Source organism: Aythya fuligula, chromosome 2 (genome assembly GCF_009819795.1).
Source record: "Aythya fuligula isolate bAytFul2 chromosome 2, bAytFul2.pri, whole genome shotgun sequence".
Taxonomy (NCBI): Eukaryota; Metazoa; Chordata; class Aves; order Anseriformes; family Anatidae; genus Aythya; species Aythya fuligula.
The window spans coordinates 22,732,582-22,760,483 of NC_045560.1; the positions used below are offsets into that span (position 1 = coordinate 22,732,582).

At 37.4% G+C, this 27,902-nt stretch overlaps 1 protein-coding gene across 1 annotated transcript in view; it reads left to right on the forward strand.

Annotated features, from left to right (window-relative positions):
* The window catches only part of RUNDC3B (RUN domain containing 3B), a 51,104-nt gene that overhangs the window by 3,473 nt on the left and 19,729 nt on the right, over nt 1-27,902 (forward strand). Inside the window, exons 2-8 of the mRNA XM_032181617.1 lie at nt 2,283-2,398; nt 10,794-10,927; nt 13,992-14,077; nt 17,823-17,912; nt 21,111-21,191; nt 22,433-22,601; nt 27,468-27,625. Coding sequence (XP_032037508.1) covers nt 2,283-2,398; nt 10,794-10,927; nt 13,992-14,077; nt 17,823-17,912; nt 21,111-21,191; nt 22,433-22,601; nt 27,468-27,625 — 834 coding nt within the window. The remainder of the gene's footprint in view (nt 1-2,282; nt 2,399-10,793; nt 10,928-13,991; nt 14,078-17,822; nt 17,913-21,110; nt 21,192-22,432; nt 22,602-27,467; nt 27,626-27,902) is intronic.

Sequence of the window (27,902 nt, forward strand, 5' to 3'; positions counted from 1 at the left end):
ATAAATCACTCCTCTGATACCACAATCCACCAACAAGTTCTTCTTAGGGCATTGCAAATTTGTTCTCATGCCACTATATTTTTTTCATGTTGTTCTGGTGCAATTTCTCTGTTAGTCTCTGTGATGTACATTGCCTGTTGCTGCAGAATATGAGGTCGGGATCCACAAAGGGAAGCAAGAAAGCTTCTTGCCATGAGCCTCTGACTCTGTGCCTGCTCAGACACGGTTTCCTAATAGCTGATGTGTTTCCAGTGTTGAACACTGGAAATAACGAGGCATCTTTCATGAGTGAGTAAATTGCTTACTCCAAAGACATTTCCAGTCAACCAGATCTTGGGTGGTAGCACTGTTACTTTCCTGCTCTGTGGAAATTGGGCGTCCGCACTCGGGCTCCCTGTCAGTTCTCCGAGTAGCCAACTTCAGCCCAACTCGCCGTAGCTATACAGGGCTGTTGAAATTGGTGGTGAAAGCGTAGAGCAGAGAGATGGAAAATAATACTCCTACGGAGGGCATGGTGGTGGTAATAGGAGCACTTGAAAAGATGGCCATTAATGCTGATGAGCTGTTAGACTCTCTTTTCTAATCAGACCCTAGCTGTGGAGCAGCTTGGAGGAAGCAGTCATTACTGCCATTAGAGTAATCAATAGCAGTAGTATTGACTAGATATAAACTTACTGGTGGGCACGCTTGTCTCTCACTTACTTAAAATTGGTTGAAAACGTGGAGGAGTTCAAAAGTGAGTCAAAACTCGGCACTGCAAAAGCAGCTTCCTCCCACAGCTTCCCCCTCCTAACCCTGCCTGGCCCAAGGCACTGAAACCACAGGAGAAACCTGCGGGAAGGGTCGTGTGGGGAGTCTTTACTCAGAAGTTTACTTAGGGATAACATTGGATTGAAACTCCTGAGGTATATATGTCAATTCAGTTTGAGTGTAATCGAGGATGGTTTCATTTAGTAAAGAAGCGTCAGGAGGCCGCGCTGGCTCCACCAGGGATGCTTTGACAGCAGAGAGAGTTTGGAAACCGTACGGCTGGCTGAGGAAGGCTCTCTCCTGGCCTGCACAGGATGCTGCTTCTGCAGCTGTGCCGTGGTTGGTGGTGAGATGCTGTGAGCTGTGTTGTTTTTTTTTTTTTCTGGATGTGGCTGTATTTAAGAGGCACTCTGCTCCCAGGTACGAAGAACTGGGATCAGCTGGCGGTGGGGAAGTGGCACAGCTGGGAGCTGTGTGCTCAGCACAGGGCACAGGGTGAGAGCTTCCTGAGGTGCCTCTGTCTAAGTTCAGGTGTGCTGAAACCACGGCCTCAGGCTCTAGCAGGGATCCATTCATCCAGATACAGCTTGCTGCAAGAAAAAACAACACATGATAAATACCTCCACAAAGCATTACTTTTGGAGTTGAGGACATACCAAACTTGCCTGAAAGCTGAAGAACAAAGGAGCAGAAAGTAAAACCTGATTATGATAAAATGTGGAAGACTAGAGAAATGCACATTGTTGCTGTGTTTCTTGGGGTTTAAATTATCCTCTTCCGAATAACAATAAAGATGTGTACGTGCAGGTGCAACTAAACACACAAACCACAGACTAAATGACTGGTTATGTCTTGTCTGCTTTTGAGAGTGGCTTGATAGAGCCTTTCCAAATTCAAGTATTGGATCATTTAAATTGATAGCTTTGCTGGCTTAACAAAGTAATGTGATGCTGAATAGGGATTACTCCATTCTCAGGGAAATCAGCCTGTCCAAGCTAATGCGCAGAGATAACAGTGCATGAAAATTCATTGTTTTATAATATGTTTGGATTATTCTTGCATTAGGGTAAAATTACAGTGCTCTCAGAACAGCGCTTATACTTCTGATTCTTGGGCATGGATTTTAGGAATGAAAGGAGTACTGAGGGAAACGTCAAGCAAAAATCATGATGTTTAGCATTACCAAGAAATTGATGTTGGAAGCCTGTGAGTGCTTCTTTTTCTCCAGCTTTATTCAAGTATTTTAGAGGAGAGGAAAATAATTAGAAAATACAATTAGCTCACTTTTACCTAGAAAATATGGTGTGTTTTTCTTTCTGTTTTTAATGCTTTATGCTGAAAACCAGTGGTGGTAATTGTATTTCCAGGCAATTTCTTGGCTTGGTTGTGTCTGCATTGCTCTGACTGAACTGGCAATCAAAGGGGGGGGGTTTCTGGTTCTTTGTTCATTTGTTTTATACAAACTACTGTCCCAGTATGGAGGACCAATATCTGTCTATATAATTTCTGATTGTCCTTTGCTTTTACTGTAGGTTTTCAGTCAAGACTCTGATTGACCGCTCCTGCTTTGAGACTATAGATGACACTTCCCCTGAATTTAATAATTTTGCAGCCATTCTGGAACAGATTCTAAGTCATCGACTGAAAGGTATGTTAATAAACTTTGTTACTGGTGATGCTTTTTCTGTGAGAGTTTGTGTATGTGAAACTAGTTCATAGAAACTCCTTGATGCTGAATGAAAGCGTTGGCTTTCTTTTGTGTCTGCCCCTTTGCTGTTGCCTTCCTGATGGTGTACATTACTGTGGAAAAGTCAAGGAAGCAGTTTTTGTCAGGCGTGTTTGTGATGTTCATGTTGGAAGCCTTCTCGGCTGGTAATTAAGCAAGTGGATGTTGCCATGGTGCTGAGCTGTCTGCTTTTGTGCTTTATGATAAGTCAGTGTTCTGGGACTGAAAGACGACTGTGGCATTTTTTGCTTTAACTGAAGGTATAGAGGCCCTCTCTGTGGTGCTGCTCCCTTGTCTTTCTCCCTTCCTTGCTTTTGTTGCTTGCTTTTCCAGGTACTGTGTTTAGGTCATTTCATTTCACCTTCCCCCTACAGTGAAGCTGGCTTTTTTTTTTTTTGCTACTGGAATGTAATGGATCTGGATTAAATTGCTTTTGAGAAAGGTCAGTTGTTGATTCTCCTCTTGTGTCAGAGTCAGATGGTCTACTTCAAGAAAACGTCTGTTTGCATTTTCTGATTGTTCTAGAGGAAGCTGCTTTGCTGAAAGGACAGAGTGTGCCTTAGCAGTAACAGTCACTAGAAAAAGACTTTGGAAGCTTCTCCTCATTTCTCAGTTCTGTGTACGGTTTCTGAAATTACTTGAGGATTATAAAGGACATCATCTAAATATAGCTGTGTAATATGACAATCCACTACTTTTCATACTTTTGCTTTTTAATATTCAAAACTAAGTTTTGTGAACAATATTGTGTGTAGGCTGACATTTGAGTAGCACAATTACTACCTGCTGTTGTTCTGTCAGAGGAGGGGAAAAAAATCACGAAGTGGGGTAGGAACACAGTGTTTGTCACATGGTGACAAAGATTATTGGAGCGATTATGGGTATTTAGCAACCTGACACTGCAGAAAGATTAGACTGTTCTCCCCCCCTCCACTGTGATGTTTGAGTAAAAATCATTACGAATTTTAATTTTGTTTTTATTTATTTTTTTTTTTCCCAGTGTTCTTTTGCTTCACAACTTATTATTTGGGATGGGTGGAACAGAGAAACTGTGATGAGTTGGTAAATCAGTTACAGCAAACTGAATTTGCAAGAAAAAAAAAATCAAATAACAAATTGAGAAAATCAAAAAAGCTAAAGTTCTCCCCTTGTAATTACCAAGGAACTTTACAGAGTTAAACAAAAATATGGAAAAAGGCAGCAACTTGTGTGTCATGCTGCAAATGGGGAATATAATAAGCTATATCACTGCGAGTAATTATTTTATTCTTTTAAAACTTGAAAGGGAAATTGAGATAATGTACTGTGACATTTCAGAATTTAAGAGTATTTAATATTATGCAACACAGGGCTTGAAAGAAATTGTATTTTATTGATGGAAGTGACTAACATGTTTTGAATGCATACTTAGTGTCAGTGGGAGCGTGCTAAAAGCAGACTGGTGATTGCAGCGGGTTGTGTAAAATGTTGTAAGGCAGGCTGAACATAGGTGGTAAGTTTGTGGTACCATAAGTGGCTCCATCGTATCACAGGATCATCTCATGGCAGTACTGTTAAACAGATGGGCTAGATTTGAGAGTTTGAGTGTATAGAGATTACCTTTCGTAAAGCCACGGCAAATAACAATTCTTAATCTTTGATTTCTGTCAGCAATATGAACACCATTTTCAAATTGAGTTTTTGTAGGTAACTGTGCTGCTGTTGCCAGCTCAGAATAGCAAAAGGTTCAGGAAACAACATTCCTGGGAGTTTTGGTTTTTCTTTTCTTCTCCCGTGTTCAGTTTATTACACAATGTTTATTTTCTCTAGAAAAGTGACCCCATGTGAACCTAAATGAGGTTCAACAAGTCTTAAGGGCAAGGTGCTGCACCTCGGCTGGGGCAATCCCAGACACAGATTGGGAGAAGAGCTCATTGAGAGCAGCCCTGCAGAGGAGTTGGAGGCTCTGGTGAATGAAAAGCTCGACATGAGCCAGCGGTGTGTACTTGCAGCCCAGAAGGCCAACTGTGTCCTGGGCTTCATCAAAAGAGTGGCCAGCAGGGGAGGGAGGTGATTGTACCCCTCGGCCTTTCTGAGGCCCCACTTGGAGTGCTTGGTCCAGGTCTGGGGCCCCCAGCACAAGAAAGATGTGGAGCTGTTAGAACGGCTTCAGGGGAGGGCCATGAAGTTTACCAGAGGGCTGGAGCACGTCTCCTATGAGGAGAGGTATGAAGACAGGCTGAGAGAGCTGGGGATGTTCAGCCTGGAGAAGGGAAGGCTCCAGGGAGACCTCATTGTGGCCTTTCAGTACTTGAAGGGGACTTATAAAAAAGATGGAGAGTGACTCTTTGCTCGATCAGATAATGATAGGACAAGGGGGAATGGGTTTAAACTAAAAGAGGGTAGATTTAGATTAGATATGAGGAAGGAATTGTTCACTCAGAGGGCGGTGAGGCCCTGGCACAGGCTGCCCAGAGAAGCTGTGGATGCCCCATCCCTGGAGGTGTTCAAGGCCAGGCTAGATGGGGCTTTGGGCAACCTGATCTGGTGGGAGGTGTCCCTGCCCATGGCAGGGGGTTGGGGCTGGGTGATCTTTAACATCCCTTCCAACCCAAACCATTCTGTGATTCTGTTATTTCACTGTCAATTTGTGCTTAACTAAATGTTTATATTTCTGTTAAGCTAATCTTAGTGTTACCTGCCACTGTAAAAAATCTTGTTGACCTCTTTCCCCCTGACTTCATGCCCCCACCCTTTCCCTGGTATTTGCTTTTGTCCCAACCAAACAGGCAGAAAAACAGTGACTTTCCCCATGAGCACGCTGTAACCGAAGTGCTCTTTTTCTTAAAAGTGGCTTAGATGTGGGCGTTTGCTTAGTAATAAAATGAGGTTAGCATAACTCTATCAGCTCACACAATGGAGATGGGTGACTGCTGCTTGAATGCAGCTATCTGTTCATGTGCCACAGCAGACCTGGTGCATGTGACACCGAAACAGTACCATAAAAGATAACACAGCATGCTGTGGTTGAAACATTGGCCACCTCTGTACACCAGTGGTGAAAGAAGCAGTCAGAAATAGACCACTTGTTAGAAAAGCAGTCTGGCTCACAGCCTGTTTTCGAGTTACCCCAAGGAAGATCGTGTGGGTTAACAAGCGTTAATTGTCTTTGCAGGGATTGGAAGCCATTGGCTGCCCTCTGCTCCAGAAAGTGGAAAGAGAATTATCCCTGTACTGCGTGATGCTGGGTGTGCGGTACTTTCCCCCTAGGAGTGCTGGATTTATTGTGAATGCAGAGTAGGTCCAATATCATAATGAGAAGGATATAAGGTGTGTGTCCTTCAAGCCTGCTGGCAAGATATGATACTACTGCAGAGAACAATTGAAAATCTTGAAAAGGTAGAGAGGAGGAGTGACAGGCAGAAGACGAGACTCTCAGGTTCCTTGTCTGGAATAAGAATGTGCGTGGTTTCATAATGCAGCAGACTAGAGGTTTTCTGGGTGGATACACAAGATTTTAAGGTGTCTAAACCAAGTAAGAGCTATAGTTCTGAATGGGGATTTTAGAAATTTGTGTACAAACTTATGTGTATTTAATAATCTTTACTGCAAGGTGCCATAATTTCAGGAGCCTTTTTTTTTTTTTTTTTTTTTTTTTCCCCAGATAGTTTGGAATTTTTTCTTTCTTATTTTTTCAGTACAGTGGAAATGTAGCCGTATCTTTTATTTGTCTTACTGGCTTTCTGTATTCACTGCTGGCCACGGATTTGCCAAGTATCTTTCTGTAAGTGTCCTTTTTATCAAGTCAGCTGAGTGAATATAATTAGTGCAGATACGATAGGGGCATAGGAAATCGTTCAGCAACAGTACTTGGGATTTGATCACAGATATATCCTAGCTAATTTAAAACTCGAGGCCAATTCAAAGTGGTGTATGTCATCTTTACTGTATTACAATATTGTATGCTTTTCTGCCTTTTTCTATCATTTTAAATTAGTTTTAACTGAGGTGGCAAGGAGGAACTACAAAAACTATTGTAGATTTTTTTGGTCATCATCTCTAACATATTTCTGAAAACTTTCCTATGTATGTATTTGTTGACTTACTGCGTTTTCATTTTAATATCCTTTACAACAAATGTGTTTATATCCAAACTGCTAGCCAGTATGCATGGCTAGAAATAGTTTTAATATAAACTAGGTCCTGGCACTGACAGCATACATAGTACTTCTTGCTTGTGACTCCTGTGAGCATCCTTGTCATCTGTACGCTTATTTTGCACTTACCACCATAATGACACAAAAATGTGCTGTACTTTGCTATTTTGATGCTTTCATAGCTTCACGTGCCTTTTATCCTGTATGTGCGTGTAAAAGGTATTATAAAAATGTCAAAAAGTTTCTGCTAGAGTTGTCCACAGAAGCTGCTTATCTCTGTCTTTGATCTACGTTATCCGTAATTTGTAGTGACTGGAGTTTGTTTTCTTTTCTTTTCTTTTGGAAAACTTATTATGAGTAGTAAGCCCCTAAGGTGGTCAGTGCTGCTTGAGTGGAAAGATAAATGTAATAGTTATCTTCCCTTCCCCATTATACAAAATGTTTGAGAAAATGCATTATCAGTAGTCTGGTAACAGTGATGGTAAATGGCCATATAGGAGTGATGGTGCTGGTAAATAAAATGTTATCCAGTTTTAATGCTATCTTCTTCATAGTAAGCTGAACTATTACATAATTTATTTCTAAAGCAGTAACAGACTTTTCTGTCACTTCTTATCCCTTCCGATATGGTTTTTATTTTACTTATTTTTTAGTTTCAGAAAAAAAAATCACTCGTTGCTAACTGCTATTTAATAGAGCCTCATTTTCTTTAAGCAGTGAGTATTAATGTAATTTGTACTGATCAGAATTCCCCGAATTCTAGTAAAGGTTTAAAAGCATAAGCAGGGGTTACAGAGGGATAGAGCATGAATTATGTCTGCAGAAGAGAGCTTGGGCTTGCAGGCCGAGGTGATGTAGTGGAGGTGAAAATGATACATTATAGAGGTACCGAAGGCCCTACTGTTGTGAAATAGATGAAATCTAAGCATATGGCTGCGATGGCCCTTTATTTGGTGTGATAACATTATGTTAATGCGTTCTAAGCAGAATAGCTTTTGTTACTAGATTTAATATTTATGCACACGTAGTGACCCTATTACTATTTTTGGCTAGAAAAAAATAGCAGGGCTCTTGTGCACTCTGTGGTTTAGCTCGTTCTTTCTCCTGTGTGGAGAACATAATCTTAAATGAATTGTAATTGTCTTGGAGAGCTGTTTTATAAACTACTGTAAATTTTCAGTGATTCATTCTGGAGGCCCAAAATAAAGCGTATGTACAGTGGAAATTCCTCAGAGGAATAGCATGCCACTTTGTTACTAATAAGTTGTGTCAAAACTTACCATTTGCAGAACAGATACATCTTCTGCAAACTACATAATGGTGTGGGGAAGTTAGGAGAGAGCCTACCTGTACCTTAGGACATCCTGATTGTTACTGCTTTGCAACGGGGGAACTTTTTCTAAATCTGAAGTTGGACCCTGAATGAGTAGGAATCAAACTGCATTAATGGCTTATTTATTTGAGAAGAATTTATTGGGAGTGAGAAAAGATCTGCACCAGCTAGTGTTTGTTGTGGATATTTGTATTCAGTTTCCAGACTGGAGCAAGAAATGGGTTGGTATGAATAGGTGTGCAAGAGTATTTAAAAACGATGTGAAACAAAAAAATAATCATTTTTTCAAAATTTCACAATTTTCAAAATTGTGTTTCTGTTTGCTTTGTATTTGTATAATATATAATTTCTACAACCTAGAATCAAATTAATTAGAACAATGTTTGATGTTGAATATACAGCTTCCATGCTGACCTAACAGTTTTGTCTGGCTGACAACACCAGTGCTGCCTTTCCTGTTGGAAGAGCTGTGAGCCTCTGAATCTTTTGATGATCTGTAAACTTCATGGTGAAGGCCGCATACTCTTTGTACTCTGGCCCCCCAGGAAACTTCTTCCTTGAGAAGAACTTGGGCAGAATATGTGTTATATGCTGAAACCAGCTTTCAATTTTTTTAGGACCCTTTAAAACCTAGATCTGGTTTTAGCATTTTCATTTCTCATTCTTGAGAGTTCTCACGGCTGTGTACATTAAGTTCATGAATTAAAGATTAAATAGAATCTCATCCTCTGAAAGTGTTTGAAATTGTAGGAAATATACAGATTATTATCTTGTTTAGCAGTTCTTAAAATATATGCTCGCTATTCTCTGACAGTCTTTTCCACAACGTTTTTTTGGTGTATGGAATGGTTAAGGATGGTTTGCTCAAGACAGTGTTAATTACCAGAGTGTGGGCAACACCGCACTTACAGGGAGAAAATGGTGAAATACACAAGTCCTTGGTTCAGAAAAGGCCTAAGAACAGTTCCTGCTGAAGTCTGGAACCCATCAGCTTGTGCAGAGCTGGCTGTGAGATTGTAGCCCGCTGTTATGCCAGAATGTAGCATAATTATGCCCAGCTTGCTTTGTCGATCAGTGTAAGCCAAGTAAGTGCTGTGTGCTGGTACGTATCTCTATTAAAAAGGTATTTTGGGGTTTGACTTCAGAAAACTGTGGAGGAAAATTGTCTGTTTTTCGCAGAATATACTCTGTCTGTGAAAAAGCATTGTATGATATGCTGCCTTTAGTAGCTGGGACTGGAATTAGTGATGTGAAGTCATCTTCACGCCTCAGTTGCATTTAATTTTGCAGTATAAGCCCCAGGGCAGAAATGTTTCTGGTATGATAAATAATATTAAAAATACCAGTAGCTTTTGTTGTTAAAACACTGTTGAATTGTTGCTGTCCACTACACTTGACATTTCAAAAAGAGGAAGTTCATAAGATCAGTTACCTTACAGGAATGCTTTTGTTTTAATCCTCAGAGCTAAGATCTGAAGCTACTGCAGCTACAGCACGTTGAGATTTCGTTTTTTCCTTCTGGCATGTTGAGTTTCTATATATTAATTTCATCTTCTCTCTCTTTTTTTTTTTTTTTTTTTTTTTTTTTAACGTTCTTTATCAAGCTTTGTATTTATCAAATAAATCCATGTGGCAAAGTAAGCAGATGGGCCACACAGTCAAGTTGCCTGCACCCTCGGGGGGGAAGCAAAAGCAAAACACTTGAATTTCTTAAGATCACAGGGGGCAGATATTTGACACTACTCCATCTATACTTGAAGCAAAGACAAGTCACATTAGATGGAGATATCCTCAGCATCTCTTTTGGCATTTTATTTTCAGCATGTAAGATTTGCAGTATTGGTCTAATGTATTCTGTCTTGAAATCTGAGCTTTCTAACAAGCAAAAGAACTACCAGTCTTTCTGATAAACTAGTAAAGCTTCAGAAGTACAACTCAGGACGTGAAATAAAATTAGCTTTAAAAATAAGATTTTATTTTATACAAAGAAAAGGTTTTGTATGTATGCAATAATGGCAGTCACCAGAGGGTATTCATCTTTTTTTTTTTTTTTTTTTTAACATATTTCTTTGTAACTGTGTGCTATTAAATTTGGAAAATGAGGTTTCTCTGTTGCCTCTGCAATGAAATTTATTTTGTGTGCGGTAGTTTTCTAATGGTAAAACATCCCAAGCTGAAAAAATATAATAATAAATGGTTTTAATTAAAGATCTGGAAGAGATGTTGATTTGCTGAATTCATTTTGTTTAACTTCCCAAGGAGTATTCTGTGTGTAATCTAAAAGTAAATTGTGAATGCAAAACTTTTTTGGTCATTCATCTATTTCTCCTTCACTGAAAGCACATTATGAAAAATTCCAACTTTGCTCCTAAAATAAAGGTAACACCACAACAGCAAAGACTGGTCATTTTGTGTGCATGTATGTATGTATATAAAGAACAAAATGCTGTTTACTTCTTGCAAAGAAGTACAGAGTATGATTCACAAATCATATTTTTGAGTTACGACTGTGTGCTCTGTTGTGACTAAAGAGTCCCAAGTAGTACTCTTGAGTGTTACTATAGCATACTAACAAGAAAAAAACAAACAAACAACAAAATACAGGCAGGTACACAAAAGTCCCAAACTTCTCTTTGACATCGTTTTCAAATTAGGGTAAGCTGCATAATGCAAGTTGCTTTTTTCACCTGTGCAGACGGTTTTCAGGAATTTGTAAACTTGCTGGTATAAAATACAGTCATTGCAGGCATTGTGTAGGAAACACAGGGAGGTATTTTATTTATATTCATCTCCAATAACCAGGGAGGGAGGTTCATAAATGTTTACCTATCTTGTATTTTGGTTTAAGGTCAAATCACCTGGTTCGGCTATGAAAGTCCTCGTAGTTTTTGGGACTACATTCGAGTAGCTTGCCGAAAAGTCTCTCACAATTGCATCTGCAGTATTGAGAACATGGAAAATGTCGGTTCTTCTAGAGCTAAGGTAGGGGAGAAAAAAGCCAAATTGACTTACTTCTATGACTTCTATTGACTCTTTCTTCTATGTAAAGGTAGCTGACGCTTCTGTACCCAGGAAAAAGAACACACATGACTAGAATTGACCCATTGCATTTTTCATTGTTTGAAATAATTGTTTTTGATATCTACCTAGTAAATATTTATTTAAAAGAAAGAAAAAAATCTTTGAATATGTTTCCTTTTAAATTTGTGTTATTCAGTAGAATAAATCTCAAATTCTCAATTCATTAAGTATGTTGTATCATAAAATGATTGCCTTCATATATTTTAGCATATGCCATTTTTTGGAAAATGCATTATGTTGCGAGAAATTAAGTTCACATGGGCATACCTGCAAAGTATAGTTTAACATTGTATAGATGATTTTTTTGTTTTTCTAACCTAGATATCATTAATTTGTATGCACTTTATGCACTAATAGAAAAGGTGGGATCAGCTCTGGAGGTTTTTTCGTCTGACTGTGTAGGAAGCCTTAAATGGGTTCGAATTTATTTGGTAATAAAGATCCATTGTTTTAAAGGCTCTGTATATAAATGACATCACAATTTCTGATTGTAGGTACCATAAAATTGTTAAAGAATTAATATGTTCATATGTTCATTAATATGTAATATGTTCATATGCATGTGAACCAAATGTCCTCTCAGTAAATTTTAGTAGCTGAGATAGCATAGACCAACATCTTGAATAAATGTTGTTTGATGTTGGACAGAGATGACGAGTATTTTTTAGTAGATTGAAATGCTTTTCAGTAGCTTGCATTTCTGTCTTTACCAAACAAGGCCGAAGTACAAATAGTATAAAAAGGATGTACAAGTTAATGTGTTGTTTTTTTTTTTTTTTTTTCCTAACTTTACTGGAAGTAGTTGTTTTAACATGTATCCAAACTGTGTTTCATGGCTGTTTTAAAAATATTTTAGTTCCAGATTTTGATTGTACTCTAGATTGTTCACAAAAACTTTGTGGTGTATATATATTTTTTTTTCAGGTGTGTGATTGTGGTTAACACAGTTCAAGTTATAGTTAGTAACAGAACCACAACTTCCATCAATGAAAGATGATGATGCTTATATCAAACAGCCCCATGAATCTAGTACATCTTCAGCTACTCTGATGATCCATACTATCATGGAACAGCTTATTTGCTATGTCTGTTGCTACTCTCTTCTTTTGTATAGACTCAGTTTTAAATTTTATACATTAAAATAATATCTATGTATTTATATCGGCAATTTGTCTGAAGAATTTTTGAAATGCTAGAGCCTCTAAGACCAAAAGCTATTGACTGGCTTTCCTACCTTGAATATTATGTCCTATTCCTAGCACTCAGTTCACTGGAGTTGATTAAATTGATTAAATCAGGCAGTTTATGTTGAGATCCAGAAAATCAGCTAATTTGGAAAACTTATCTCCAGACATTTTCTGCAGTGACTCACATCCTACAATCATAGCCTATATTTGAGATTCATTTTAAAAGTTTTTCTGAATTCCAAAATTTAATCCCATAAATAGGGATATTTAAATTCAGTAGATAATAAGATGCAAGGCTGCTTTCTGAAATATTCTTATACATAAATTAAACTTTTCTTTTACTCTGTGGAAAACTCCATGCCAAATAATAAACAACAAAAAAGCTAATTTATGCAACGAGTGTGGAGAGCAGCGTTAAATTTTTTAAAGGTGTGCGTGGGAAGAATTTTGGATGTCCGTATCTGAAAAGGCTGAAGGCATGTTGACACAGGTACTGGTGGCATGCATCGTTTTTACCTGTCCAGAGGTGTTTCTGCTTCAGTCTGGAAGCTGTTAGTGTTTGCTCATGCCAGCTAGTGCTGCTTTCACTGCAGCTGTGTAGGTTAGTGGTTGGCTAAGCAGCATCCTCAGGGCTCGGCTGTGTGTGTTCTAAATAGCTGCAACATAAAGGCAGCTATCCAGGGAAACATCCTTTTAATTTTAGTGTAATTGACTAAAGCTTTTGCTGCGTTGCTGGTATTTATAAAGTACTATATATTTGCTATTTAGCGTCTGCCTATCTCATTAGAAATTTAATTTGATCTACGTCTATATAAACTGCAAGTAGGATTATAATCTAATATGGGTAGTTTTGGTGGAATGCTTATAGTGATATTCAGCTAGATGTCAATAAGCACCAAATGTATTAAATGGAAAGGTTACTTTAGCTATTTGTAGTTTTATAGGGGCTACAGGAAGCATTCCTGGTGTTCGCAAATTAACAAACAGGACTGAGGCAGACATTAGAAATGCATTGTAAACTGTAAGCCTGTCCACTAGACCTGCTAGGTATAAACATAGTGCAGCATTCAAATTTATTTTTATAGCTACTGTTCCTTGAATTGAAACTTAACTGAATTAAGTTTTGCTTTTGGATTACAAGTTTTTTAGGCCTCTTGGGTTTGTTTAGTCCATTCTTTTATATTATGTGCACATTCTATAATGATATCTATATTGGGAAAAATATAATTTATGCAAATTAGATTACATAAAAATATGTCACTGAGTTATGAAGTCTCACTTTTTTAATTGATCCCACAAATATTTGAATGAATGCAGTGAATTAGTTCTTAGTTAAATCACCTTTAGTTGGGTTACTGCTGCTTTACAGTGGAACTGATAGGATGCTTCTAATACCATGGTCTTCAAAACAAAAAGCTTTCTGCCCTGGTGGTCTGATACCACCTATGCACTTAAAATTTTGAAAAAAAAAAAAATAAATAAATAAAATAAATTGAACATTTGAAAAGTATGTAATTTAAGCAAAATCGTTTTTTTCCCTCCAAATTTTGGTGAACGTTATTTCACAATGTTTGTTTGTAAGAATGCTTTTTTGTTTGTTTGTTTATTTTCATTATTATTCTAATGAAGAACAACAATTTCTGTTTAGTGGTAATTTTGAAAATCACAATAATGTCATCCAAGTAAATCAATTTCATTCATTTTCAGATGCAAAATTAACTATTTCATTTTATAATAACTAAATGTTTGATACCTGTTTTGTTTTTTTTTTCTTGTAGGGTCGAGCCTGGATCAGAGTAGCACTTATGGAAAAACATTTGTCTGAATATATATCCACAGCTCTGAGAGACTTCAAAACAACCAGGTCTCTAAGACTAATTTTGCAGTATTTTAGCAGTTGTTGCTGAAGTGAGGGACTTGGGTTTGGAAGTGAATTACTCTACTTGATTTGTGTAGGAAAGGATGTAACTAGCTGAATAGATTTAACTAGTAAAAGATATCTGGACTTAGCATCGATTGATAAGATTTTAGCATGGGTAAAACTGCAAAAATTGCAAATTCCTTTGTGATTTAAAAAATGTGGAAATTTGTCTGGAATTCTTCAAAGGTCAAAAGAGAAGAGATCTTCTCTAAAGAAGAAACTAATTCTGAAACTGTTGTTCAATAGGGATTGAATCATAAAACTGTAGAATAGTTTGTGTTGTAAGGGACCTTAAAGGTCATCCAATTCCAACCCCCCATGCCATGGGCAGGGACCCCTCCCATTAAATCAGTCTGCCTAAAGCCCAATCCAACCTGGCCTTGAATATTTCCAGGGTTGGGGCAACCAGAACTGCTTCCCTCCCTGCACAGCCTGCTCCAACCCTCTCAGTGAAGAAATTTTTCCTAACATCCAACCTAAACCTCTCCTGGCACAACTTAGGGCCAAGTCTTACCACTTGGTGCCTGGGAGAAGAGGCAAATCCCCACCTTGTTATAGCCTCCCTTGAGGTAATTGTAGAGCATGATAAGGTCTCCCCTGAGCCTCCTTTTTTTCCAGGCTAAATAACCCTGGCACCCTCAGCTGTTCCTTATAAGACTTGTTCTCTAGACTCTTCACCAGCTTCGTTGCCCTTCTCTGGACACACCCGAGCACCTCAGTGTCCCTCTTGTAGTGAGAGGCCCAAACCTGAACATGGTATTCAAGGTGTGGCCTCACCAGAGCCGAGCACAGAGGGACAATTTTGTTCCTTTCAAAATTAAATAATGTTGACAGAAAGCTGTAGAGACAGAGTAAAAATATTTGTTAGACTCAGAAGAACTTCGCTTGGAGAAGAAGGGAGAATTCCAGGAAACTTTTGAAAAATCCAGAACAGAACTAGAGATCAGGCTTAGGTTGGATTCTTGATGTAAAATGAAAAATATATAGCAAATTTTTTCTGTACTATTTGACGGTAGAAGCTGTTATGGACAAGAATATGTTTTGCAATTGAAAATGTTCTCACAGGTTTGGACTGGTACTAGAGAGTGTATTGATTTATTATATGATGCTTTATTCTGTAATAAGGGTGTCTAATAGATTTGTGATGAAGTCATCTAAATATGAGTAACTCTTGCCTGTGTTGTAGTACCTTATGTTGAACTCAGTTTTAGACGAACTGAAAGGATTACTTAATAAGATTTTTTTTTTCTGTAAGGACTTCTGTTCACTTAGAATGTTATTTCTGTTTATAGTACTATTTTCCCACAGATCTCAATATGTTTTGCCAATATTAAGATGACTTTGAAACACAGCTAGGTAAACATCCCATTTTATGAAAGTTTCCAGTCCTGTCATCTTTATTTTATCCAGATTTGCTTGCATTTGCAGTAGACAAGAAGCTGATAACGCAAAGATTTCTGGTAAAGAAAGTTACTCGTGTGGCCTCAAACTGAAGAGTCACTTGGGTTTTTGAGGGGGAGATGAGGAGGAAGAGGAGGGTCACAAACTATATAGTTAAGTAGTACATTCTTTGTGCCTGTTTGCTAGTGCAGTTTGTTTGCTAGTGGATAAGAGTGATCTTATTTTATTAGGGGTTTCAAATTAATTTATATAAACATATTGATATTGCATATACTTGAATGTTTTTTCAATGGTATAGATTTAGGAAACAATCTTTCTTGCAATCCAAATGTAATAAGTGCAGATTTTGTTTTGAAGTATTATTGAAAATATGTCTAATAGAATTAGTAATTACACTTCCAGGTCTTGGAGGTATGAATTTCAGATCCACTAGCAATAATGGACACACTCACGTTCCCATGTGTCATTTCAGATACCTAATAAGTGGCCTGATTTTTCTGGTGATGCTTTGCACAATTTATTTAGCATTTTAAGTTATTTATTGTGCTGTGTGTATATTTAATAACTATATATATATATTATACATATTTTGTGTATGTAGAATAAGGTGAATCTATCACCCTGCTAGCTCTATTTGAATCCTGCTGTTTTGTTTGGCTGTGTGATTTTAGGCCTAGTCCTTTAATGAAGCAGCTCATTATTAATGTAGGATCTTCATTTTACACTTGGTACGGGGTTGGACTAAGCATGGATATTATTTTTCAATTATTTTTCTAACTAATTGGTCAACAGAAAGTGTTACGTTAAAGCAGACAGTTTTCTGTTGTGAGATGCCAACTATAGCAGTGAGCAAAGATCTGTGAGTTTTCTAAGGGGGCTTTAAGTTTTGGCTGGATTACTGTTGCTGATTTAAGAAACTGTAAAGCTAACATCTGCATTTTGTTCTTTTAAGTATGCCTTGTATTTTTTTTTTGTTTGTTTGACTGCTTCCCAGGCACCATTTCACAAGATACAGTGAGGACAGTACAGAGTAGTACCTGGCAGTGATTTTATAAGTGGCAGTGAAAAGGTTTGTAGTTGCTTGTCCTGGGAGCATTGTTTCTAACTCGTGAATTAAGAGATGGCTTGTGAAGTCCATCTAGCACAGTATTCTGTCACAACTAGTTGCCAGTTTAGCCTCTTGTTACGTTTCCTGAAGTCAAGGGTTAGGGAACTGAGTCTGTACGTCATACAGATGACAGTCCTGAAACTGGTTTTATCTTCTCAGAGGAAGTCTCTCAGATTTCTTGCTTCCACTGTAAACATCCGTGTTCTTGGACATCTTGTTTCCGTGCTGCAAATGGATGCCTGTTATGAAACCACAAAAAAGGGAATTCTGGTTGTATGCATTTATAATGAAGTCCCAACATTTTGGAGCTATGCCCCCAAATGTCTTTTCTGGATGTTTGCCATATGACCAACTTAAGCTATTACTGAGCCATTTGGTTGCTTTCATGCGGTTTTTAAGCAGATGGAGCTTTTGGTGGGGCAGTGTTGCTGCCATTATTTGTCAGAAAGATAGGTTGTCATCAATAACCTGGCACCTGTTTGCAATCATGGATTGCCAGAATGTATAGGTGGACAGTGCATCTCAGTTTCAGGTAAGTGACCTCTCATCCTTGCATTTAGCGCTGAACAACATGCAGTTCCCCTCTTTTCAGGTGTAACGTACAGATATTTGCTGACCTTTCTTCCTCTGCTGCTACCAAGAATTTTTAAAAAGGAAGTCAAATTTGTGTGTTACTTTGCTAAATGGATCAAATGCCTTTTTTACCCATTTACAGGTTGTTATCACAAAGACATGTGTGGCAATAGTGGGTCCTATTTACATGGAACATTTATGTCTGAAGTAGCTTCTTTGGTAGCTGCGAGGAGAAAATTGAAATAATTAGAACTTTTTATTGTTGTTCTTACCATGAAATACTTTCTTTGAATGTACACAGTGCAACTTCTTTCAGCAATAAAGATTGTCTTCATTTGCTTTGCCTTTTGTCCATCTACTATTTCTTAGGCCTAATATTACGAATTCTTTTTTCTTCCGTCTGTATTGTTAGGTACTCTAAGATTACGGTGTTCTATGTTATGCAGTCTATTTGTTTGCTTTGTTTGAAATGAAATATGAGTGCCCCTAGGGTTCACATGGGTTGTTTTTATTTAAACTGGATTTCTCAGCTTTCTGTTAACTATGAAAGCCATCATTATTTGAGACAAAGTGGTGTTAATAGAAGTAATTTCTTTTTTCTTGAAGGAGATTTTATGAGGATGGAGCAATTGTTCTTGGTGAGGAAGCAAATATGCTTGCTGGCATGTTGTTGGGACTCAATGCAATTGATTTCAGGTATTGTATTCATGTGCTTTGTGATATCGCGCTCATGGAAAGTACTTATAAATCAATGCATTATAGAAAACATTGTTAGATTCCCTTGATAGTTTGAGAGACCAAACTGAGGAGGAGGGAGAGAGAGAGATCATGAAAGGCTCTTCTGGTTAAGAACTAAATTGTGACATAGCTTATATAGTTGAATGATTACATGGTCTTTCTTTCAGTTATCAAAATCCTGAAAGCAATCAGAAGTGTAATTACAGAAGATAGATCAAATCTACTAAGTGAAGCTTACAGACAACTGAATCTTTTATTTTTAAGATGTACTTAATCTCACCGTTTTCCTTACATGATTGTGCACTGGTATTGATAGCATTGTAATTGCATGTAGAAAGGGTGTAGCATATTTTAAAAGCTTAACTTGCAAACCCCTGTTTAATTTGTATTGTAATTAACTGCAGTCAAACTACAAATGTCATCATATTACCTGATTTACCTTTGCAATCTAGCTAGATTTTTGTGTGCTTTGTTATGCAATTAACTCTTTTTTTTTTTTTTTTTTTTTTTTTTTTTTTGTGGCGGGGGGGGGAAGGGGAGGAAGGTGAAAGCACACACTAGATGATATTGATTAAAAAGAAAAAAAAAGGGAAGGGAAGAAAAAAATCATAATAATAATATGAGCCTGAAATGTAAGGTATGAAGACTAGAGTGCCTATGAGAAGTTCTAACCTGACTGGTGTAAAGGCTTTTTAATATGTGTGGTTGGGTCCACACAGACACAACAAAAGCCACTAGGAGAAGGTTTCATAATATAGCATAGGGGAAAGGATAGTTTTAGTTACTTGTCAGTACGATGTTTTTACCCTGCAGCAGCACTGATCCTTGTCACAAATCACTTTAAGAGATAAACTATCAGAAAGTAATGTATAGTGTCACTGGGTGCACTGAGAGATTGACTCTGCAGCTGAAGGGCCTGTAGAGATGTATTCCTGCCTGTGTATCCTTATACCAGTATGGGGGTTTGTTGGACCCCTCTGTGAACCAGCTTAAATTGGTACAGAGTACAAACATACCCAGTCAGACAGGATAGCTTTTTGTTGTTAGCTGGTTTGCTTCACAATGCATCCTTTTAGTGGCAGAGATGATGGGACCGTAAAGCATGAAGTAGAGAAGTAAAAAAGGGATTGAGAAATGTCTTTTCTTTCTGGTGGCAGTGAGGCTTTAGTTCAGCTGTAGTTCAGCTGTCTATGAAACTGAAAGTGGATGCTAAATTGGAAAAACAATTAAAAAAAAAAAAAAAAAAAATCAGGCCTTGCTGGCTGAACTACCTCATCACAGAACCAGATAAGTGCCAATACCGTGGTAAGGAGAAGGGGATGTCTGGTTGGGGTTTAAAAGGTCAAAAATAACCACAACAACACAAAGCCAAAACAGGGTGTGTGTATGTGAAAAAAACAGGATAGTTTCTCTTGCCAGCATTTAGTCGTTAGATTGGATTAACTGCATCATCAGACATATGTTGTGGGGGAACAGAAGTGTGCTGCAGAATGATAAGAGAGCTGGCCTTGCGTACAGCAAAATCAAAACTTAGCAGATTTCATTAGTTTAAGTTTACAATATGTAAAATTAAAATGTTTTTATGTTAGCATTATACTTGGAAGGAGTATAGCTATACGTGAATAAGAAGTGTAGCAAGACTAGATCTGCAGTATGTAAAGCCTGCCATAAATAATAATGAATCGACGATGCTTGTCTCCCTTGAGCCTCAGCAGTACAGCATATTTGTATGAAAGCCTGGTTGTGTGAGTGTGCTCATCCTTCTTTTATCCTCTGATATCTTGTGCGAGCACATTTAGTAGGTATCTGTTAATAGCATTCAGAGTAATGACTGGTTCTCACTGGAGACATATTTGTCAGTGCAGATTGTAGGAGCCAACAAATATTCCGGGGAAAAATTAGGAACCTAGACCTACAGGAGCACATTTATAGTGCCATGTGTAATTCATAATATTGTGGTTTAAATGGCTGAGAAGCTATAGCCATTCTTTGCATATTGCAAAGGGTTTGTTTTTTTTTTTTGTATTTTTTTTTTTTTCAGTTCAGAAAGTCTTATAAATATTGGCTGCCTTATCTATGTGGAACTGGGCTGTGAGGCAGTGGCACAGGCTGCCCAGAGAAGCTGTGGATGCCCCATCCCTGGAGGTGTTCAAGGCCAGGCTGGATGGGGCTTTGGGCAACCTGGTCTGGTGGGAGGGGATTGGAATTGGGTGACCTTTAAGGTCTCTTCCAGCCCAAACCATTCTATGATTCTATGTAGCGTGGAAAACACTTTAGGAATGGAGATGGGGAAAACACATGTGAGGACAGAGTCTATTCTTTTTTCTCTTTTCTTTTATCGGAAAATAAAAACCTTTCAGATATTATTCCCAGATACCACGTGAGTGACCGCATTATCCAAAATGGCACTTTTCAATTAAGCTAGCAAAAGCTGTCTTACTAGAATGTATTTTTTGATGACAAAGAAAGGAGGAGGGTGTAATATGGGCTTTGTGGAAGCATAATTAATTTTCTCACTTCTTTGATAATTAAATATGATTCAAATACAATCTTTTAGTTTTGGTACAAAAAGAATACAGTGCAGATGAGAGCTTTACAGAGCTACAGTAATATAAGAACATTTTGTGAATGTTAATTTCATTAATGTTCATCATCGTACAGCAACCCGACACCAGAAGGTAACTGAAAAGAGGAAGTCTGAACTATTTTTGAGAACTGATTTTTTTGACTTAAAATTAGAAGAGTGGTTACGTAAGCATTCTGCTAGCATTTTAAGTGAGCTTTAATACAGATAACTCCAAACTCATATGTAGCCCTTCTGTTTCTCTTGTTTCAGGTAAATTTCCTTTTTGTCTTTTTCCCTCACAGTCCATCTGTATATTCAGAATAACAGCAAATATTTTAAAACTGGGGTCTATGCCACTTACCCTGATCTATTCCCTGATTCTGTGGGATTTCTTTTTATTGGGTTTTTCGTTATCCTATGATACTGAACAGCCTAGCTCAGTTGAGCAGGATTTCACTGTTAAATCCTTAGGCCTTTCATATTACGAAAAAGTGAATAAAAAAATCAAGTTTCTTGTTGGTAAGATGGAACTTTCATTGTCATTTAATTTTCTTGATAATAATCTTACCATTGTTTCTCTGTTTTATTAGTTTTTGTCTGAAGGGGGAGGGATTGGATGGCAACTTTCCAGCTGTCATAGATTACACACCCTATCTAAAGTTCACCCAAAGGTACTTTTTATCTTTAATCTGCCTTCTTTTTTTAATATCAGTGTCAAAATTTTACATTGTACTGGGCTTCTTAATTCTCATTTCACATTCAAAATAATATCCTTATATAAATATAAACCTGTGATTAAAGTATTAATGACAAATTGTATGGTTCAGTTAAAGCGGAATTGCATCACATCAGGAATTCTTTATGTCATGTCAGTAATGGAATTTGCAGAAGAAGGAAGTAGAGCCCAAATTACAATGAAAGTTTCTCTTCGTTGCATGGAAGTATAGAGCAAAAGCTTCGATGGACCATGATCTGAGCCAGAAAAGAGCAGGGTCAGTGGCTTGTCCTTAATTGGATTGCTTAGGCTTAAATTGTTGAGCTCTCTGCTTGACCTTGTAAATGAAGTCTAATGTGTAGATTCACATGTGCATCATGCATGGTAAAAACAAATCTTCAAAATGCACATCTAAAGCGAATAACTTCTTCTGTTACTCTTTAGAATAAATAATTTGATAAAATATTAACATCCTATTATAACTTTTAAGCAATTCATAGAGTAGCAGAAATCTGACTACTGGAAAAGATCAAGTAGTAAATGTTGTTGATGTAGTGGAAAGCATAGTTATAAAGGAAGATTTTAGATAGGTATTGGGATAAATTAAAATGCTCATCTTTGAGGCAGATGTCTGAGTATTCTGGCATATGTTGATTCTGGATGGAGATATTTTAACGCTGAATCTGCATACTGTCTAGGGACATACTTATGTTCTGTGAAATAACTGGCACGTGGTCTTCACTATAATCACAACTCTCATTTAAATTTATCATTATTTAATATAATGACAACCATTTTTTTATTCTGCATTTTAGAAACAAATACAACTTATGTTCAGATGCTACTGTTTGCCCTAAAATTGTGAAGAAAAGATTAAGTCACCACTTACTTAGGTAGCTTATGGTAGTGCATTGACCTTTTATATTCCAGGAAAGTATCCTACATACAATTGTTTGACTTGGCTAAGACAACAGGATGAGACTTGAAAAAGATCACAAGTATGTTTTTTAGGTGACTTTATAAATCAGAGCTTGAAGCATAAGTTGTATTTGGTGGTTTAGCCTTTACCAACATTACCATTGTTACTGGTTTACAAAGCTTCAAATATCTTTAGGAGCTATGGTGCTTTAATTTCAAGTTGTATTTGCATCTTAACAAATACAGGTTTTCACTTGGCTAATAAATATGATCCTCCAGTTCTGACAGCATCAGCAGTGATGAAGAAGAGCTAAGAACACTGGGCAGTAGTGGCAGTGAAGGCAGTACTCCAGAGAACATTGGTCCTCCTTTCCTCACGGATGAAAACAGTTGGTACAACAAATGCAAAAGGGTAGAACAGAAGTATCGGCTTGCATTGGAACAGAAGGTAAAAGATGAGTTTTGTGTTGGGATGGTAGAGCCAAAGATGGTCACCAACCAACTGGCAAAATACCATTTAAGTAAAGGCAGACAAAATAAATTAAATATTATTTAGCTTCATGTAAATTGCCTCCAATATTATGATTCTCAGAATATCTGAAGTAATAATTGCACTAAGTGTCTTTGCTCCCCGATTAGAAGGAAGAGAAATTGGGGAAGGGGGGAACAGAAAAATAATAAATAATTCAGAGGTCAGATCACAGAGTATGATGTAGAAGCTTTATCTCCTTTTTCCAATCTCAGAGTTACAGACAGTGTATCTCTGAAGCTGTTAGGTTGCAAACTTGAAGTGAACATAACTGTCCACATTGTTTATTGCTGTACAAAGACTCCCAATGGAAGGCTTTTATGATGGTAATAACATTAAACTTCAACGTTTAGCCTAACAGTAAACAAAGTAATCTATCTAGGAATGAAAAGCAAAGCTATCTTCTCAGTAATACTGAGATAGGTTTTGAAAACATCAGTATAAGTCTTAAACATATAGTTTAAGACTTGCTTCAAGCTGGAATGGGAAAGGAAAGAAAGAAAGTTTGGTTTTGATTGGAATAGTTTATGTGATATATCGAATGTCATCATAGAAAGCAAAGGTAGGCTCTCCCTCTACCCTTCAAAAGACTCTAAGTTGAAGGGAAATTGTAATGTATGTCCAAACTTTTTATTATTTCAGTATAAAGTAAAATGCTTGTCAGTATATTGCAATAGCATATTAAAACTACAGAGATCTGTATTAGCTAATGGCAGGGGCAGACTTCATAGACACTGAAAAATAGTGCACAGACAAAGAAAAGAGGGGAAAAGTAAAATAGAAATGGAAGAGAAGAGAAATGGTAGACAAATAGTGCTTTAAAATAACTTTATTAATATTTTTAGTATTTTTTTCCTAGTATCAGAATTTGACTTCCATGAAACTCCCAACACAATAAAACCGTATGACAGGCTGAAGCTGCATAAGGATGCTTAGAGGTGTAATTATTTCCCTCAGTTTAGGAAATTAGAATCAGAAGATTATCTCTCTGCCTTTCTAGTTTCTACTGTATGGGGCGGTGGGGGGGGGGGGGGAACGGGGGACACAGATGGCATCTAGAATGGATCTTATAGCAATTGTGACTCAGTGCATTAACTGTGGTAAACACTGATCAAAGTCAGAAACTATTCATGGTTATTGTGCTATCGCCACCCCAACAGTCCATGCAGCTCAGGAGCATAACCAAGACAGCATTTCATCCATGCTTCCAGACAAAAACATAGGATCAGTTCGAACACATGTACACACAAACACACGAAGACTGTAAAATATTTTGTTTTAACGAGTGTCATTAGCTTTGGGGAAGCATTTAAGGGAACAAAATAGTTGGATTTTTTTTGATGGGGGTGGGGGAGGAAGGGTACATCCAGCTTGTTCAAAGAATGAAGGATATCCTATCAAAATTGTGACAAACATCTCCAGAAATGGCAGCGAAGCATGGTGTCCAAACCCACTAGCCAGCATCACAAAGTAGCTTTCCTTCTTACAAAAAGCACAAATATCTTCTGTGGCTATAGTAGCAAATGGAGGTTTTGGGTTTTGGTTTTCAAGTCTAAGATCCAGAAGCATTTCTATTCTGTGGAAAGTTGTTCTTATGTGCTGATCTAATACTGTGTATTTCAAATTTTTGAGCCATTATTGCTATGTTATTCTTCACAGCATTCCCTTAATGAACTACCAGCTAATATAGTCAACTAATGTGGTGGTGAATTCAAGTCATCTTTGTTACAGCTATGAAAACTTTGGAGCAAGCAATGCAGTTTTCAAAACAATAGCTACGCTGACAGCTGTTGGCACTTTCTTAATGGTTGTAATTGTTAAGGGTGCCTACAGGAGATCTGTAACAAGAAAAGAAATGTTAACTGAATAGACAGAAAATTTTTCCATTACCTAATCTTCATTTGGGATCTGCCTGCCAAATTTTTCTTCACTTCAACTATATTACCTCTGTTCTATGGTAACATCCCCTTCTGGTGGCAGTAAGTTGCTCACAATGCAGTGAGTACCAATAATTACTGCCAACTAATCAAAGGCAGAGTTTTCTTTTAAACAAGAGGGCCTTTCTCACATCTGTGTTAGAAAATTCAGTGTTTATGACAAGAAGACCAAGTTGAGAATAATGTATTTTTAGTGACTGGTGTAGTGAATCTGATACATCCTTCTTTCCTCATCCTTCACACAATCATAAATTTCATTTTGGAGTCTGAAGTGTATGTACTACAGTTGTTAATACCACAGTTGAATCACTTTTATTAGGGCCACAATATGATAAGTGATTGGATAAAGGTACCTGTATCCTCTGAATTGTATGAATTGTAGGATAGGGTCAGATATTGTTTTAGGAAGGTAAATCCTAACATTGCTTTATTGGATCAACAGTGCTGTGCTGGTTTGGACCAAGGATCCGTCTGTCCTACTATCCTATTTTGGGTACTTGCCCAAAGTAGATGTGGAGGGAAGAATAAAAGCAAAGCAAACATATCTATATATTTTTTTTCCTCCAGTACTCTCTTGGCTAACCTGTATCAGCTCAAGAACTTCTTGAAGCTGATATTATATGTCTGTTGAATAACCTATGAGGAGTCCCTGTTCCAAATATTTGTCAAATATCCCCTTGACCTCTTGCAGGTTTTTAGCATCCAAAAATTTTTTTATTTTTTTTTTTTGGCAAAGTGCTATGCATATCCACCATCTGTTGTGTGAAAAGCCACCTCCTTTTCTGTCTTTTGAATTTGGTCCCTGGTACCTTCATTTCATGGTGCCTAGCTCTTGTATTTTAAAAAATTACCAACAGTCAGTTCCTTCTTGCCCTCTCAATGCCACCCTAGAGATTGTCTTTTCCAAGTTGTCTTTTGTCCAGATTAATGAGTCATTGTTTACACATTTGTTAATTATCTGCAAGTTATCTTTTGCCTATTTTGGCATTGTATAAGCTGCTCCTTTTTGTGTCGTAAACTCAGAAATTCTTTGTGTACTGTTTATACTGGAATTTTGTATACTTTGGTGGGATGATGCATCTTCATGTCATTATAGATAACAGGTATTTACTGTTCATAGTATTTTGTTACGGATACTGATGTTTCTCATGTAAAATCTCTTTCTTAAACATTTGATGTTTCTGGGAGGCAGAAAATTTGCTTATGTCCTAACGTATCATTAAGTACTTTCAAAGCACTACTTAGAGCTCTGGGGAGTAGCTAAAAAGTCACAATAACAGTAATGCTTGATGGGACAGAATTAGGCACTCTAAGACGCTCTCAAGATTCCTTGGAACTTGCAGTGAAACCAAAATAACTTCCTATCCCATGCAGTTCTATCCACTCTATATTCATACGTAATGTAAGAATCACAGAGTAGTTGGATGCTGTGGTCAGAAGGCACCTCAGGAGATTGCCTAGTCCAGCCCCACTGCTCTAAGAAAAGTAAATGAGCAGATTGCTTGGGGTCTTGTTCAGTCAGGCTGTGAAGTAGTCTGAGTCTCAGTGACAAAAAGTCCCAAGCCTGGTTAGACAACATATTTCAGTGTTCATTTAAACTTTTTTTTTTTTTTCCTGTTTAAATGAAGTTTCACATTTTTCAGTTTGTCTTCTCTTCATCAGATAGTGCTGAGAAGTCTGATGTTGCCCTCTTTACACCCTCCCATTAAATATTGATACACAGTGGTGGGATTGCCTCCCTGAGCAGTCTTGGCTCTTTCTGCCTCCTCTCATACAAGAGGTGCTCCAACACCTTTATCCTCTTCATGGTGATAATTACTATCTTACTAGTGCTTTCCTGGCCAGCAAACATGATACCTGTGTACTTAATATAACAGGACACCTGTTCCAAGTCCTTTTGAAAACTACTTTGTTTCTTCATATTCACACCTGTGAAAGCATATGTTTTCCTGCAAGCTTCAAGGAATGTGCAAAATGTTATGGACTATAGACTAATTGTATCCAGCTGTGGCTAGGAAGGGCCAGTAAGAAGTTACTTGTATCTGAAGTTCTCAGACTGTGATTGTAAAGAAAATGAAATACCTTCGTAGTATTGTAAGCAGGTAAGTTACACTCTTAGTGACAATCCTGCTATCACAGCTGCTGTTAAATACTTGCATTGTGGATTTTTGTAAATGATGAATTAGTTGGAGTATGATTAGTACTGCCTCGTATCTTTTATAGTATCAGCTGGGAAACTGATATAATGCACGTGCATGTTCCAGCTATATGCGTCCAATGTTTCTAGAGGTGGTCTTTATCAGTTTTCCTACCTTATAGTTTCCTGTAGACAAATCTTCACATCAATAACTTTCTTCTCTGTCATTTTAATATGTAATGTCATACTGCACCTTCCTGTTCTAAGAAAGAGGTTTTCACGTAAACTGTTTTTTTCTGATAATAATACTGGATCCTTTTCATTAACTATATGGATACATATAGCTACATTCTTCTCTCGTCTTTCTTGCACAATATCTATCATCTTGCATCTGTTAAGTCGTTGAGTCCTGATCTTTTTCTTGTGCTAGTGATTGCTTTATGTTTCTGGAAAATGAACTAATGTTTCATACGAGTGGCATTCCTCTATTGTAGTTTCATCCGTTTTTCTATTCCAAGTGTGGAATATAGGTAAATACAGGATTTTCTCAGTACCTATTAGGAAACATCTTACTAATCATAAGCCATTTTACTAGTCAGTTTAAAAAAGAATAAATAAAATAGAATTGTATACTTTTTAAACCAGAAAACGTGAACATACTTAAAGAAAACTTTGCTGGTTGTTAAGTCTTTCTAATACTTTTATTTCCAGGGTTACCTTGAAGAACTGGTACGGCTCAGAGAAAACCAGCTATCCGAATCTGTCTCACAAAATAAACTGCTGTTACAAAGAATTGAAGATATGGATCTAGCCCATAAAATGGAGAAGGAACAGCTGGAATATATCATTGTGGAACTGCAAGACCAGTTGTAAGTTAGTATGACAGAGAAACATTGTTAAAGCAGTATTACTTTATTTAATTTATTTAAATATACAATATGAAGAACTTCTGGTCCTGCGGAAATGAGTCAAACTCCTTATAGAAATCGGTTTGTTGTAGCTTTTGTGTTCCTGACAAATCTTTTATTCAGAAATCCTTCCCCTGAAAATAATGCAGCAGTGTAAGACAGAGTAATTCTAAGCTTTTTTCTGCAAATCTGAAGTTGTTTAGAGTAAGCTTCCTTAAATTTTTGACATTTTTCTCTA